This window comes from Camelus dromedarius, chromosome 10, assembly GCF_036321535.1.
Source record: "Camelus dromedarius isolate mCamDro1 chromosome 10, mCamDro1.pat, whole genome shotgun sequence".
Lineage (NCBI taxonomy): Eukaryota > Metazoa > Chordata > Mammalia > Artiodactyla > Camelidae > Camelus > Camelus dromedarius.
This window is the reverse complement of record NC_087445.1, coordinates 6,645,430-6,662,876: the sequence shown is the minus strand read 5'-3', so window position 1 is coordinate 6,662,876 and position 17,447 is coordinate 6,645,430. Positions and strand designations below refer to the sequence as shown.

The 17,447-nt window shown below is 43.0% G+C and overlaps 1 protein-coding gene and 1 long non-coding RNA gene across 5 annotated transcripts in view; one reads left to right on the top strand and one right to left on the bottom strand.

Moving 5' to 3' along the window:
* LOC135322245 (uncharacterized) overlaps positions 1-12,296 on the top strand; it is an 85,688-nt gene extending 73,392 nt beyond the window's left edge. The window contains exon 4 of one of the 2 annotated variants that reach the window (XR_010382581.1): positions 11,709-12,296. This is a non-coding gene — a long non-coding RNA (uncharacterized LOC135322245). Of the gene's footprint in view, positions 1-10,567; positions 11,202-11,708 lie in introns of those variants that run through there. The other variant, XR_010382582.1, reaches the window with a different exon arrangement.
* Positions 1-17,447, bottom strand: part of FRMD3 (FERM domain containing 3) — a 256,971-nt gene that overhangs the window by 25,154 nt on the left and 214,370 nt on the right. The window contains exon 1 of one of the 3 annotated variants that reach the window (XM_031447141.2): positions 4,908-5,404. The exons of the other annotated variants lie outside the window; for them this stretch is intronic. Within the exon in view, the coding sequence (XP_031303001.1) occupies positions 4,908-5,034 (127 nt within the window). The 5' untranslated portion in view covers positions 5,035-5,404. Of the gene's footprint in view, positions 1-4,907; positions 5,405-17,447 lie in introns of those variants that run through there. 3 annotated transcript variants of the gene reach the window in all.

Below are 17,447 nucleotides of genomic sequence, written 5' to 3'. Positions count from 1 at the left end.
AAAGAAGAGGTGGTATATTTATACAATGGAATACTACTCAGCCATAAAAACCGACAACATAATGCCATTTGCAGCAACATGGATGCTCCTGGAGAATGTCATTCTAAGTGAAGTAAGCCAGAAAGAGAAAGAAAAATACCATATGAGATTGCTCATATGTGGAATCTAAAAAACAAAAACAAAAACAAACAAACAAGCAAAAAGCATAAATACAGGACAGAAATAGACTCATAGACAGAGAATACAGACTTGTGGTTGCCAGGGGGGTGGAGGGTGGGAAGGGATAGACTGGGATTTCAAAATTGTAGAATAGATAAACAAGATTACACTGTATAGCACAGGGAAATATACACAAAATGTTATGATAACTCACAGAGAAAAAAAATGTGACAATGAGTGTGTATATGTCCATGAATGACTAAAAAATTGTGCTGAACACTGGAATTTGACAACATTGTAAAGTGATTATAAATCAATAAAAAATGTAAAAAAAAAAAGATGTGGTGTACGCACACAATGGAATATTATTCAACCGTAAGAAAGAAGAAAATCCTGCCATTTGTGACAACATGGATGGACCTTGAGGGCATTATTTTAGGTGAAATAAGCCAGGGAAAGACAAACACTACATGGTATCACTTACATGTGGAATCTGAAGGGGAAAAAAGTCAAACTCAGAGAAACAGAAAGTAGAAAAGTGGTTGCAGGGGCTAGGGGGTGGGGGAAATAGGGACAGGGTGCAAACTTTCAGCTATAAGAAAAGGTTTGATGTTCCAATGTTAAATATAGTCACCATAGTTGATAACACTTTTATATAATTGAAATTTTCAAGAGGGTAGAACTTAAATATTCTTACCAAAAAAAAAAAAAAAGGATAAACATGTGAGGTGATGCATGTGCTAATTTTAGGTGGGGGGGATGTCTTCACAGTGTATAGCGAATTGCCACAATGCACACTTTAAATGTCTTTCCATTTTACTTGTCAATTTTACCTCAGTGAAGCTGAAATTTTTTTAAAAAGTACAAGCTCTTAAATTATCTTTCTGGATTTGAATCCTGGTCTTCTATTATTTGTCATGTGATCTTGGACAAGTTACTTAATTGCTCTGTTCAGCAAAATCTATAAAATGGGAAGAATTCAGGACATACCGTGTGGGGATATTGTGCAGAGGGGAGTCATAAATTAACGTGTGAAGTAGTCAGCACATGGTCAACACTCATAACATTACTATTTACATATTAAAATGTCTGAGAGGTCCTTAAGAGAAAAAAACCAGTGTTGCTTAATTTAACTCAGTATTTCCCAAGTTTATTTGACCAGAGAACTTAGAACCTGACTTAGTTTGAGAAACACGTGTTACTGAATCTCTGACCCATCTCAGCTCAGAACCTTCCAGTGAGCTCCAGGCTCACCACACACCTGTGTGTGGACTTGTCCACCTCAACGTGTCCAAAACCAAACACTGTATCTCCCACCGCAACCTTTGCCTCCTCTACCCCTTACTATATAGTAAATGGCACTAACTTCTACCCACAGCAGCAGTCTAACGGTTGGCCAAGACTTCTCACTGCCCACACCTATCTGTCACCAACTTCGACAAACTGCCACCACGTTCACTTTCAGAGCACTCCCTTTCCCCCTCCCCCCAATGCTTACCACTTGTCAACGGCATGACACTCACTGGTTTCCCTGACCTCAGTCTGGCTCCTTTTGAATTGTTGCCGGAACAATCATTTTTAAATGCCTGATTAGTCATATGAATCCCCGTTTTGAAAGGTTTTTCATGCCTTTCAGGATAAAATTTAAACTCTTCAGCTTAGTATAAAAAGCACTCCTCTCCCCCGACACGTTGCCACCATCCCCATCTATTAGAGGTGCCCAAATGTGTCGCGCTCTATCATGCCTCCATGCCTTTGCACAGACTTGCCTCTCTCTGGAACATCCTTCTGCACCCAGATGGCTCCTACTCATTGTTTAAGACCTCATGTGTCACCTCCTCTCAGTAGGCTCTCCTTCCCCCTAGTTTGATATACACAGATGCTTCTTATCTCGTAGTTTCCCTGGTTGACTCATCCATTTCTCTAAGCCAGTCATGGTAATTCCATTCTCTCAGTGGTCTCTAGTTTGGAAATGGGCATATGAGCCAACCCTGAAAATGAAAATTGAAGGGAAGAGTTGCCTCCGGGGGGCAGTAGGGGGTAAATTCTGAGAAAGGTTTTTTGCTTCTAAGAACACACTGGGAAGATACAGACTTTCTCTCAACATTGTTGTCTCTGAAGGCGACACCAGGAATTCTGGCAGCTAGCCTATGATGCTGATGGCATGTGGTCTGAGAGAATTCTGGCCAACTGAGAACTGCAGTGCAGAGATGTGAAAGGAATCTGGCTTCTCAATCCTGGAATCCTCCCTGACTCTGTACTTGGTGTTGTCTTGGACAGTAAATCACCTTATTTAAACCAGTGTTCGGTAGGGCTCTCTGTTACTTGCTGCTAATGGCATCCAAACTGATGCAGCCGTCACCATCTCACGGCTCTCTCTCATCACCATCAGTCATCACACCAGAGTCACGAACACGACAGAAAACCCTCACTGCACTTCCGTGTCGTCCTGGTGGACCTCAATAACGCAGTATGATAAAGACAAGAAGTGTAAATATTGGAAAGGAAGGCAGAAAACTCACTAATTCCAGGTGGTAGTATCATCTATAATACAGGCAAAAGAGTCTAACAAGGAGCCAGGGGAATTAATCAGAAGTCAGTCAAGTGTTCAAATGCAAGGTCAACATGTCAAAACAGGTGATTTACTCCACACACGCAAAGACCATATGAAAATATGATAATGGAAAATCCCATTCAAAATAGCTAAATGCACAAATTAGAATAGTCACATAATATCCAGGATATCCATAAAAATATGCATGAGGACAATATTAAAACATAGTTGAGTAACATAAAAGAAAATCTGAAAGAAATGAAGGAATATAACAGTGTTCCTGAATAGAACTCAATATTGTGAAGACCCACGTTCCATCTAATTAAACCACAATTCACTGCAATTTCAATGCAAATCTCAGTGCATTTTCAAAAATGACAAATGGAGAAAGTGCACATGAATAATCAAGAAATTTTGGAATAAAAAAAAATCCAGGAGGGGGAACTTGACCTATCTGATACCAAAACTATACTACAGTTCAAGCCACTGCATTAATTATAAGGAAGACTATATAAGAAACATGTTTATTATCGTGGCGTGAGTGAAACTGACATTAAGAAATGAACCTTAGAACATAGAAAAATTAAGGAGTGTGCACATGAAGAAGTTGTGCAGGACAAGTGCCTGTGCTGCACAGTTAACATTACAGGAAGTGAAAAGCCAAGAACAAATTAGGAGGAAAAAGTTAATTCTTGTAAAAAGCAAAGGATAAACATGAAGATTTTATTTTCACAATCTCTAAGGGAAGGACAAAAACAAAACAAATTTGAAAAGTATACAAGTAATTCTCAGGAGAAATGCACATGAAAAGATGCTCACTCTCACTAGTAAAAGGAACACGTAAATAAAAACAATAAAATCTCATTTTTCTTTCAAACTTATTGCAGAAGAAATTGGTCACATCAGGGTTAGTGATTATGTGGGGGAGCAGCCATTCTCAAACTTAACTTAGTGAATGTTAGTCTTTCAGAGGGTAATTTGCCTACTTCCATCAAAATTTGTGTATATCCTTCAACCCAGCAATTACACTCTTACGAATCTATTATAAATGCTTGCATATGCACATTCATTGCAGCACTGTCTGTAATAGCCAATAAATAGGAACTATCAATTTTCCAACAATAGTTCAGTGATTAAATAGAATATGGTATCTGTACACTACATGATACTCAGTTTTTAAAAAGGATGTAGATTAATATGCATTTGTATGGGAAATCCTTCAAGTCTATGATAAAGTGAAAAAAATGAACTGTAAAATAACAAATACAACAGTCCCATTTATGTAAAAAAAATCCTATATCCTACATGTCAACATGCATAGATTAACTATCAGGAGTACTAGGGTCAAGGAAAACATTCTATAAAATTGTACTTTTAAAATTGTTCTTTTACAGGAAGAACACATGTGTCATTATACAAATACAATTAATTTCATTTCAGTTCACTTAGAAGTCAGTTCCACACGTGTGCAAGTGGTAAGGCCAATTCCAGACACTTACCAGGACTTCTTTTAATCATTTGGTGAAAAGTACATAAACATATATAATAGCAAGCTTCTTCCCTGCCGTAGGCTCTGAAAAATTTCTATTGCAATTCCTGTTTCCTCCCCCTGAGGACCTCAAAACAACACAAAATGTATTTTCAATGAAAAGGAAATTGGTAGAGCATCAGCTTGATCCCAGCTCTTTAACTGATCTTGTATTTCAGTACTGCTCTACTTTGAAGATAAAGGGGCATTTTGCCTCATCCAGGCAAGCACATTTTTCAAGATCTTACTTAAACAATGAAAGGGAGGAGGAGCATGTTTCCATCATCCAATCTGCCTTCTCTATAATCTTCCGTCATTCCTGAGCCATCTGGATTGGATGCACCACCACTGCCTCCTTCCCAACCCGGCTGCTGACTAGTCTGTAATTTATTAGCCTTTAGGATGACTTCATACCATTTTCACTTAACCAGAGAGTCAGGACCCTCATTTCAGGTCCTCCCATGTCCCCCCAGCGCTTGCTTGCTCGCTCTTCTTCCTGCCTCTGCCTTGCTCCCTCCCTCTCTCATCCCCGTCATAAACCTCTGACAATGGGTTCCCCTTGGCTTCTCTCCCAGCCGCCAGCCCGCGGTGAGCGGGAAGCTGGAAGCCCTCACCCTTCTCCCGGCAGGCGCAGAGGAGCGCCCAGCACAGGGCATGTACACGTACCGGTGTTTCTGGCTGTGATCTTAGAACCGTGTCTCAGCAGACGGACAAACACGTTGCTATTGCAGTGGTTCACCAACTGCAGCCGGAGACCCCTCCGAGTCTGGATCTTGACCAAGCATTTTGCCATAACTGGTTCTTGGATCCCCTCTGCCTCTTCTGCCTGTCATGGCCTGGGGCAGCTACCGCCAGCCATAGTGGCTTTGACCTTTCACTAACCGTCCATTCTGTTTTAAAGGACCAAGGCAGGGCCACTGAATGAATCAAATGTCAGGCTCCTAAAGCAGCCAACAGAAATAACTCAGGAGGGATCAGCATGGGGCCGGGGGAGGGAGGGGAATGCTATTTTTAAATTCTCCACTCACTCTCCTAACAAACAATGAAATAATATGCACCATCCCTACCACAGCCTGTTTGAAACCCTCTGGATCAGAGGACCCCAGCCAAATGCCCTGCAGTATCCTAGGAACTGAGTGCTCTCGCCCTGGACGATAAGACAGCAACCGGGCAACTCCACAATGGAGACACAACCCACCTTGATTTCTTTTAAAAAATATTCATTGCCTATATTATGTTCTAGAGCCGTGCTGTCCAATAAAAATACAACACAAGCCACAGTCAAAAAGGGAAAAGCAGCATTTGAAAAGTAACAGAAAGAAATTAAAATGCATTGTAATGATGTGCTTTATCTGAAGTCATGATGTCCAAAACAGTATCATTTCACCATGTGAAATGTGTATTGAAATTGTTATGTAACAATGTCAGAACAGTATCAAAATAATATGAACAATATCAAAATAATAAAACAGTTAAGATACTTTTGGGTCCTAAGTCTTTGAAACTGGTGTGCATTTGCTCACACTTAACAGCACATCTCAGTTCAGACCAGCCACGTTTCCAGGGCTCAGCAGCCACGCGGGGCTGCCGTATTGGACGGCGCAGCTCTGGACCAAGTGCTGAGCTCCTCACAGCATTATCTCTGTCCTCACAAGGGTACTAACATTTTCTTCATTTTATAGAGAAAGAAACAACATGCTAGAGAGAGTAACTGACCTAACCAAATTCACAAAGTTAGTAAGTGGCAAAGCCATGATTTGAACCTAGGCACCCAGTCAACATCAGCTGACTAAACAGACCGTCCTCCAGACGAGAGCCCCCGCATCTAACCACGTGTATTTTAAATGCAGGATCCAAACGTTATATTCTCTCTGAGGACTTTGAAAGTCCTGTGCTTGTACACCTGAGGCATAAAATGTGTTCGCATTCCAGAGCAAGTGCTTAAGGAGCAAAATATTTCCAATTTTTTAGGACATGCTACATTTGAAAAAATTTCAACTGATTAATAACTGTGCCCCACATACTATCTTTCAGTTATATATCTTTCCTGCTACATTTTTCTCACCCTCATTTTTAGAGGAAAAAATTGTTTCCTCACACAACTGCATCATGCATGCATGCATTTTTCTCCTTTAAATAGCCACTGTGGCCAAAAGATAATTTTCTAATAGAAATAGTCTTTCCCCTCTCCCCTGACAAAACAAAGCACTGTATTCAGGGCAGTCAGCTGAAATTCTGCATTGTTATACTTTACTGTGGGAATATAAATTGATTTAGCATTTCTGGAGAGAAGTTTAGCAAAACATACTGAGATTTAAAGGTATGATATTTCTTAACTCAGAAATTCCACTTTTAGGAATTAAGCCTGAGGAAATAACGAGGACTGACTGTTGATAAAAAATTTTGGACAAAGATTTTCAAAGAGTATCATTATAGCAAAAAAGAAAAAGTCAATCTAAATTTCCAGTGGGAAAATGATTAAATACATGTGATGAAATATTGTACATCCATTAAAATGTTTAGGAATTTAATGATGTGTGGGAAAGCTTGCAATATACTGATTAGTGGAAAAAGCAGTTTATATAAGCAATATGACCTCAGTGATGTAAAAATCTACATTACAGACTGGACTATAAATCTCGAAAGGGGAGAAAGTGACAGCTGTGAGCTGAGGTCACTTTTAGAGACTTGCAGGGGGCGCCTTCTCCCCTCCCACAGGTTATCAGTTCTGGGTACAGAAGGGCAGTTCCTACTCTCACGGGGGTTAGTCAATTTCCATACCTGATACCTGAAAGGAAAATGCCCCTGAAAACTCACAATCTTCACCGCTTTGCAATTCCCCTTGTGAAATAATTCTACGCAGAATCCCCATATAAAACAGACACACTGCACAGACACGAGGCACTGGGGTAGTCCCTGCTCCACCTTCCCTCACTCGCCACCAACAGTGGTTCTTGAAGAACTGCTGTAAATCTTTAGAATGCTGAAGAACAAACCAGAAAATCCCCATCCCAGATGAATCAGTGCTGTGCAGTAACCCAGATGAAAGATTTCAAAGATTAATGTGGGTTCATTTGCATGGCAATGGACCAGGGCTCAGACACTGAGAAAATCTCCCTTTGCCTGTTTGGAGGGAATATAGATGAGTCTGTGTGCTTATCATTATGTTACAACAGTCAAATTCAATAGCTTATAATAATGAAAAAGTATTTATGTATAACTGAATCACTATGCTGTACACCAGAAACCAACGCATTGTAAATTATCTATACTTCAATAAAAACAAAATAAACCCCCCCCAAATAGCATGATGTGACCTGATAGCACATTCTAAACAAACAGCCCTGCCAAAAAAAAAACCCAAAAAGAAAGCAAATAAAAAACCTGAAACAAAGTCACCACTGTATTTTAGTTGTTCTTTTCTACCTAGAGTTATTCTCCATTAATTATCAAGCATGAAATCTCACTATAGCTTTGAAATGTCTCCTTTCTTTTTATTAACTGCAACTAGTTATAATGTTATGCATTTTGTGTATCAAAAAAATTTCCCTTTCTTTAACTTGTTCCCATTCTTTATGCTACTTTTCAGAGTTCTTAAGTACATTCTTTCACCCTCTTTCTTCTGGGGACTTTCAGCGTTTATTCAGAGAGAGGGAACGTGGCAGGGTGAGCATCCCATACTGTCCCAGCCATTTCTCTCTGCCTTGCCCTGCTCTACCCAAATGTGTGGCTACATTTCAAGAGGAAGAGGCAAAGGGAGGCAGAGATGCAGAGTCAACCCAAGGATTCTCGGAGCAAATGCACAGGGAGGCTTGTTCTTGTTCGAGGTCCTATGCTCACAGAACCGTATCAGTTTGGAAGCCCTTGAATACCCTTCCTGTTTAGATTCATCTGAAGAATCAGGAGTGCATGTCTGGGCAGTGACAAGAGGCTAAAGAAAGCAGTGAGTATTTGTGAAGAGGGGAATTGATTTTCCGTAATGAGATGCCGGAAACACTGATACATCAGGCAGAAGCCAAAGCAGAGGAAGAGAGTTCCATGGGTCTGAATCCCATGCCTACTTCTGTGACAAACTTCTGGACGCAGATTTGGGGCAGGGCAAGGAGACTGTCTCTGCTTTGTGGGTGACTGGGAGCTACCGGATGACTTGGAGCCCTGGTGCACTTGAAAATGGAGACAATACTTCCCCCACGGATGTTATGACAAGAAAATGAGATCACATGTATCAGCTGCCGTTTAAAAAATGAACTGGAACTCACTAAGCAGTTATATAGAAAGCAAGGTTTAAAGCACAGGCTCTGGGTTCTAGTTCTGGCTGCACCCCTCTCTCTGACCTCAGTTTCCATGCCTGTAAAATGCCTGGAAACTGCATTAGCATCACAAAGGCAGTGCCTACCTCCCAGGGCTGTTATGAGGACCATCAATGAAGGTAACCCAAGTGGCAGGCTCAGATCAGCACCTGGCCCAGGAATTGCTCAAGAAATATTAGTGACTTTTTTTTCTAACACATGCACATTCTTTTCTTTACTCAAACGGAGGGCAGTGAGGATTTTCAACAGTCAAGATTTTCTTCCTTCTAGTTACTTCTCCCCAAATAGTAGGGAAGCAGCAGCATTGCTGGTTAAGTTCACCTGACCAGCCCTGTAACCTTGGGAAAATTACATAAGCTTGTTGAAATGCAGTTTTCTGCCTGCAAAACAGTACTGACGTCGGCTCTTACGTAACTAGGGGCCTGATACGTAGCAGGCTAGCTATTCTGTTCTATCACCATCAGTATCATGTAACTTATCAGCTGTTTTGATTACTGACAGATTTCATAGGTGTCATGGATTTGGCCACTAGTTATAATACTTACGGAGATTCACTGAAATTTTAGCTAACTGCTAACTCTGATTAGAAACATGGTAAAAAGCAGGGGAGGGTATAGCTCAGTGGTAGAGTGTGTGCTTAACATACACAAGATCCTGGGTTTAATCCCCAGTACCTCCACTAAAAATTTAATTAAAAAATACATAAACCTAATTACCCCGTAAAAAATAGAAATAAGAAAGATAATAAAAAGTTATTACAGACATGAAATGTTCTTTGTAATAAATTTAGACATTAAATATCAATTATTAAGAGTCCTTGGTACCGTCACATACTTTAGGGGACTTTCCTAATATTTTATTAACATAACAAAACACAATAGTGTATAAATACTTAAATAATATATTTGTAATATGATGGATATATTCTTGGGTATGTAGATAGGAGAAATGGAGGTAGTTCCCAACACTATCAAGTGACAGGGCTGTACAGCCAGGTAGTCAGTCATCCCACATGACTCAGTTTCCTCCTTCGGAAAGTGAGGCAACATAATCTGTCCTATCTGTTTCAAAGAAACAGTCGTGAGTCTCAAATTATGATGATTTACATGAAAAAATTCTGAAAATGTATAAGATGCTTTGGCATATTGAATATTCTTCCTCTTACCATTCCCCTTATTAGATGAAGCATTCGCTGAGCATTTCCTGCCTGTAAAATGAGAACACCGCTGGGTGGGGCCAGGCATCACCACGCAGCGGTGGGAGGCCAGTGAAACCCCATTGGAGAATCAGAGCTGCAGACGGAACAGAATTCAAACAGTGCAGCCAGGCTCTCCTGGGCATCTCCACGGGGAACGAGAACCCCATGGCTGTAGACGATTCTAGCTAAGGGCTCATCCATCTGTTTCCCTGACCATCCCATAGACTGCTAAGTGTGGCATCTCCACGCCAGAGAGAGGGGACAGGGTGGGGGAGGCAGACTGTCACAGAGCCCTCTTGCTGTCTGCTCGGGCCACTGGTGACAATTTCTACGCAGGCAGAACCACCAAGACGGAGCGCATCAGGTAAAACACCATCAGACTTTGTTCTGTTCTCACTCCCTGCCTCCCTGTGCCCTGTCCCTGTCTTGTTTTCTGTCCCTATCTTTCAGTGTCCATATCTTTGGAAATAAATCTTAGGTGACTGTTGTTGGTTTTACTATTAAAAAAGCACTACCTGCACAGTGTAGGGAACTGGAGAGCTACCAAAAGTTGTGAAATGGGTAACGGAGATCCCAAAAGTCCCTCAAAAATGTGACAGCCCAGAGAAAACTGCTGCTGACATTTGCTCTCTCTCTCACCAGGCCTGCAGGAGCTATAAAAATTATAGTTGAAGTATTTACAAGTTGGTGAGACCCAGAGAAGCCAAAATTGAGTATGAAATTTTAACCTTAAAGCCTAAAATCCCAATGTGTTGTGCTATATGTCATTCTTTGTGATGTTTTGAACTAAACGTTTAAAAACTGAATTTTTTCTTTAGGGTCTGCCTTTCTTAGTGCTCTTTACCAAGATCTGAGCGAGCCTCAGCTTGCCCATGCTCTCCGCCTCCCCCCTCCCTGACACAGGGCCCGCGCAGGGCTGCTTTAGAAGATGCTCCGTGAGCACAGACAAGCCTGCAACCAGGTGAGCCAGTTCACAAACTGGACGACCAGTCATCCAACAGATACTCATCCAGCAGATACTCCCAGCCAACAATAAAGCAGTAATCACAGATACTTAGCCACTGATCTCACAAACCATTCTCCAAGACAGAAGGACCTCCTCCACCTGCAGACTGGACAAGACTCCATACTCTGAGTAAAAGGAAAACTGAAGGGGTCACAAGTGAACAGAGACGGTGAGACAAGGGACCCTGATCTCCAAGGATCAGGTACCATCCACTGACAGCCCCAAGGGGCCTCATGGGAGTCATGACCCCACAAGCCACCCACGGATTACAACTGTCCAGTCCCTCTCTGATTTATCTATTAGAGACGCTCATTCACTGACCCTTAAAGCCCTGACTGTCCACAGATACGCCCATGTACGGGTGGCGGTCACATGAAAGCAGACCTTCCACAGCTGCCCATACATGAAACAGGGTCAAAGTCCCCCGCAGTCACTGGACGGGGACTGGGGACTTCACAGCCACAATGCATTCTTCAGGGACATGCGTGAGGAGTTTTCTTGGAGAAGAATTTAAACCATCTCTCTGATTAAGGCTACCTATAATTCATATTCTTCTATATAAACAAAGAGTTTTTTCCCCCTCTATCCTGGTTGAAAATAAGACTTAACATTTTCCTGATGTTCCACGACTTAGATATACCAGGGCGCTCTCTTTGTCAGAGGCCAATACAGCCACCCAGAGCTTTCCCCGGAGGACAAAATGGGTGACAACGCTGTCCTGACCAGCTCCAATTAGAACAGCCTCCTTGGGTCTGTTTAGTCCTCTCAGCCAAGAACCTGCTTCCTTGGGCTCTGTACAGGATGAATTTGTTTTCTCATCACTTTTGCTTTATTATTTCACTCCCTCCAGGCACAAGCCACCATACAGATAAACCACTTTTCTCTGAGTAAAGGAAATTGAATTGGCTGCATTCATAATGGAGCTCTAATTTTTTCTCCATATTTCCCAGCAGCTTTGCAGATGGTATTAAGAAACAGGCACCTGCGTCTCCCTGTTGAAAAGCCAGGCCCTTCTGGAACTACGTTGCTGCTAATGTAACCAAGAAGCTAGAGGCAGTGGGACCCAATCCTTCACCCGGCGCACCAGCCGTGGGCCTCTCTCGCATTCTAGCTGTGTGCTCAAAAAGAGAAACACAGATCACCAATAAAGGCAAGAAAAACGTCCAACCACTCTTAAGTTTTGCCTTTCAAACGATCACATCTTTAAAAAAAAAAATCATTATACTCAGTTTTGTAAAGCTCCAATAAGAGATACTCATATATACAATTTGGTGGAGGGTGGAGGGAGTGAACGATATTTTTGTCTATTTATGTGATGGAATAATGTATGCCCATTAAAGTTAAAATTGTGGAAGAATATTTACTGTCATAGAGAAACACTCATAATGAAAAATGGAAAAGCAGATCACAAACAGTGTCTCTAGCATATTCTCCTCTTTGTTGAAAATATAGACGGATTACACATACTCATACCGCAGTTTGAGCACAGGAGGTTGCAGGTGCTTTTTCAGTTTTGGAATTGTGCTTTCTGTATTTTCCAGATTTGCCACAATGGCTGTAGTATGGCTTTTAATTTCAGATTAAAAGAAAATAAAATAACATATTCGGCTTCTGGCAAACTCTGTTCCCAGGAGAATATTCTTATATGCTTTCTTTTACATAAGCAAAGGCTGTCCTGGCTGCATTTAGAATTCATTCATTCATTCATTCATTCGTTCGTTCACTAATTCGGCAAGTATTAATTTATAAAGCTCCTACTGCATGTCAGAACATCTCTGGGCGGTGGGGACGACGTGGGGGCGAGGCAGGCACAAGTTTTTGCTCCCATGGAGCTGATGTTTTAGTCAAGGGAGACAGTCAACAAATGGACAGGAAGACAAATAAATAAATTAGAAAGTGCTCAACAGTGCTAAACACTGACAAAAAGACAGGGTGATGGCACGACAGAGAACAAACGGCTAGGTTTGGGGAATTAGTCAGAATTAGGTCCTTAGGGAAGACTTGCCAAGGAGTGGAAATTTGAGCTGAGACTTGAAGAAAAGAAACAGCCAGCTAAAGATCAGAGAAAAGGCCCCCTTATGTAAATGAAACAGCTGTGCAAAGGCCCTGAGGTGGTACCCAGCTCAGAAGACCAGTGTGGTAGGAACACAGAGATTCAAAAGGAGGGCAGTAGGAAATGGTCTAAGGGTGGGGAGGGGGCCAAGCATGCTTAGATTTGAACCTAACTAGATCTGAGTTCCACTTACAAAAGATTACCCTGGCTGCTCTGTGGAAAACGTGGGTTGGGACAGGGGGACAGTGTAGAAGCAGAGATACTGTTACCTCCTGAGGGAGACAAGAGTGGCCACAGCTGGAGTGGTGCAGGGTGGATTCTGGAGTCTACTTGAAAGGGTAAAGCGAACAGGATTTTGCTGATGGATTTGACGATTTTGTACCTTATGATACCACTGGGCAGTGGGAGAAGTTTAACCAGAGAAGATGAGCATTTAAAAACTGACTCCTCTGCTCAGGATGGGCCAGTGCTGGGAAAGAGTCTGCTCTGGGAAGGAAGGGAGCCTGGCTCCTAGAGACACGAGACAGAATGGGAGCTCCATGCAGGCTGTCAACCAGCAGAGCAGGGGAAGGCCCCAGCCACAGGGTCAGGGTCCGGAGTGTGGTCCAGCCCAAGGGAGAGGGGCTTTCCAGGCTCTTGGAGGAGTTCCGGGGCAGAGACTCAGGAAGGGTGCAAGGCTGACAGGCTGATCAAGAGAAGACCAGGCAGAGCAACTGGGAGAGCACGGCTCACAGCCAGAGCCAAGGGGCCGGGCTTCAGCTTACTCATCCCCTCCCAGGGAGCCTAGGGTTGGCCCTGGCGTCGGGGTGGGGCTGAGCCTGTGCTGAGGGGCCAAACTGAGCAGCTGTGGCAGCGGCTCCGGTAGGGACTGACAAGCCCACAGATCACAAGCACTGCTGTCTTTTGAATATGGATACACCTTCCTTTAATGGCAAAATCCAGTCTGTGTTCAGATTATCAAGTGGGTCATCCTGCAAACTCTATTTCTCTATCAGCCAGAGCATCTGCCCATTTTCACTTTTTTTTTTAATGCTGAAGTGGAGATTAGGGGGTTAAAAAGGTTCCAAACTGACTTCTAAAAGGAGACATTAAAGACTGTGAGGGCTCTCCCAAGTGAGGAAATACTCATTTTATATTCCCTTTTAAGCCAGCTGACATTAATTTTCAATTTTGTGGTGGAAGTCTGCAACTTACAAAAATAAAGAAAAAAAATTTAACCCTGCTTTTTATAGATCACTGTGCCCCATGCTTACTGTTTCACTAACCACATTTAAAAAGATGTTTGTATCTGGTTTTCTGAGGTAATGACAGATGATCTAAAGCACATATTAAATGTCTGTGTTTAAAGCTATTTGGAAAAGGAGTTATAATGACTTGGAATAAAATTATGTACTTATTTAATTAAATACTTTTCATATGCACATAAGAGCCACATATATGTGCATTTTCATAAATCATAGTGGCTTAATGTAAAAAAAAAGCATGTAATTAAGAACAGCAGGAATGTGGGGGAAGAATTATTAAAGGATAGTCAGACTGCGGAGGAAACTGAGAAATCATCTCACCTTGTTTTATAAAAGATGAAATAAGATCCAGGCACTGTCAGTGTCCTGCAGGTACCAGAGCGGAAGTTGGTGTTCATCGAGTGAACCCAAGAACCCCAGCCCTCTCAGTCTATCCAACACAAGCAAGTAGGGTCCAGCGCTCGTGTGATCCGGGGACTTGGGCCCCACAGAGCACCTCAGTGACCGTGACACAGCACCTAGCCGAGAGCTTGGCAAAGGCCTGGACTGTGCTGGGTGACTCACCCTGGTTTACCAGCGTGGAAGACCAAAAGCATGTAAAATGGCACGTCACCTCCGTAACCAGAGCAGAGAGACCGCGTATCCATTTTAGGAATCTGGAGATTTGGCATGAACAGGGCTTTCAGAGTTTCAAAAACATGCCCTGCCTTTTCCTCTTAGTGGACTCAGCTCTAAGACCTAGAGCAGCTGGAGCCAAACTTTTCGGGAGGGAAAAAAATGTTTGCTCCTACTTAGGAAAAACGCCTATTTATGTATAAATGGGATACACGTACAGCTCTCTTGATATATCACGTCCATTATAAAGCCTACACGTTAGGAATTTTTTGAGGAGGTGATGAAAGTAAAATAGCAATGGAAGTCTGAGTGGTTTCTCCTTCCACCCCAGTGGGTCGCTGTATAAACCGTGGTCTGGAAGCCACGGCTCCAGGACCTCCAGCTCACCATCAGCCAAGCCGAGACGGAGGCCGCGCCCCTCAGCAGGCGGCACTGGACGCGCGCCCCGTGGACGCGCCCAATGCCCAACCACATTTCCACTGAACCGAGCCTTGTTTCTGAGCCCTGCCCCTACGGCCCAAGACCTACCATTACGGGTCTACCTAAAATTTAGAGTAGAAATAGCACGTCCTGCCCAACTCCTTCTTTCACATAATCAGCACTGGGTCCTAACAGAAGAGCGGGGAAGCAAGGGAGATTGTGTGAGCTCCTGCCTCAGTGGAAGCCTGGGTACCACAGAGAACAGTTACTTACTACTCGCTACCAACCTGCCAGCAAAAACACTAGGAAACAGAACCCCACACTGACTGTGCAATGCATCTGAAATCCAGAAAATTGTAGCCTCTGCTTTCTAATGACAATGGTTTAGCAGTATCTTCACCTTCCCTCTCCCGCGGTTTCTTAGGGATGTGGTGGAAGGGTTTTCTCATCCAAGCGCCAAGCAGAACATCTTCCCTGTCGCAGACCACACTCTGGCTGTCACAGCTGCTCATGCTGACGCTCCCCCCTGGCTCCCACCCCAACCCTCAAGGACCGTGACAGGATTACTTCATGGGATGCTTGACTGACACATTTTTTTTTCACCGCAGCTGAATCCTTTAGAGCAATTAATTATTCATACTTAAGTGCAGCAGCCAAGTGCCCAGCTGAGCAGGAGGAGTGATTTGGGAAGCTCCAAACTGAATCACTTTTACTAATAAGACAAAGATTCTCAACATAGACTCTGAGTAATTAGAACTAAGCCTGGAGTGAGCCATTCCTTACTTGACAAATTCAGCTTTAAAATCAGAACATGATTCCCAGAGGGGAGAGAGCCTTCCTGCATGAAGTCTGTTTGCCCTGCCGTCCGGCGCGACTAGGAATTCTGTTTGGTGTGGCACCCGCTGTCCACAGCCCTCTCACCCCTCGTGTGGAGGTGAGGCGATGCTCCCCTGTGTCCCAGACGCTTCCCGGGGGTCACTGGGTCCTGGCGTGCTGTGACTGCAGAGCAAACGCTCAAACCCTGCCCCGAATATGCATCAGCTCCTCTCACTGAATCACGAAGGTTCCTGACACGTATAGGATGAGATGTCTCTGCTGATAATTCATTTGATGTAATTGAAAAATAGATGTAGCTCCCCAGTGAACAGTTCTGTTTTTGCAGAAAGAGGTTGAGCCGTTTTAGATGTGTTTGATGTTGTCTACGATTCCCCCATCAGGAATTTGACAACCAGGATCTCAAGCCCAGCACTTGGTCTGCTCTGGGTCTATGCCGAGGAATATAACATTCCATAAAATGAACAATTTATGGGAATTAGCCAACTACAGAGCTGAAATGATGTTCACTGTTGGTATCGTATGAGGCGAAATCCAAAAGCCTTGCAAGAGAAAAGCACTTAAATTGCATCAGGAACAAGGCACTGGGCTTCCTCACAGCAGTGTAAATACTTCAGACTTCAAACATCTCTTTCAAGTGATACAGACTTCTTAGGAGTGCATAAGTCATCAGTAAACATAGGAAGCCAAGTTCCAAAGATGAAACAAACTCCAAAGAAGAGCACAAAAGGGGCAGGTGAAAGCTTTGAACCGCTTGCAAACGTGAATTTACAGAGCTGGCTCAGGGCGTCCTCTCTTCCCGAGTGGCTCTTGGCATCTCCTACCCTAGAGGAGGTGCCGATCCAAACTGCGGTTCCTTCTTCCCGAATTTAATAAGCGTGATCATGAATTCTGAATTCAGGCTCTGCTAATCCGATATTGCAATTCTAAATAAAACCAGGAGCTGACCTCTGTTCCTCATGGGCTCCTAGCTCCTGTGAAGCAGGGTCGGCTCCTGTATGCCTGTCAGCAGTGGGAGACGGAGCGGGCCAGGAAATGGAAAAGTTCTGGAGAGCCCAAACCTGGGCAACGCAAAAATGATGCTTAAAGCAGCACTTTGTGAGCGTTCTTTCCAGTTCAGGATATTAACCCATTTGCCCACATTTGCATTAAATATGCTCCCAATTCACTGTTTGGCCTCCAGTTCAATTTATGATAGGTTTTCATGCACTCGTATTTTCAACATTAAGCACACAAAGCAGGAATTTTAAAAACTTCACGCACAGGATGATCCAAATGGCATCAGAATGCGTAGGGAAGAAAACTCTTAACACATTAACATCGATTGTCTCTAGGAGGTAGCACAATCTGGGAAGTGATTTTTTTCTGTTTATTTATGCTTTTTTGTACTTTTGAGATTTTCTAGAAGATGATGAATTAGTTTTATAATCAGAAAATACAAACAAATAGCAACTCCAAACCCTATGGCAGAGACGGGTAATTAGAGCTGGTGCTAACTGGTCTGCCATCACCAGGTAGCAGTAACC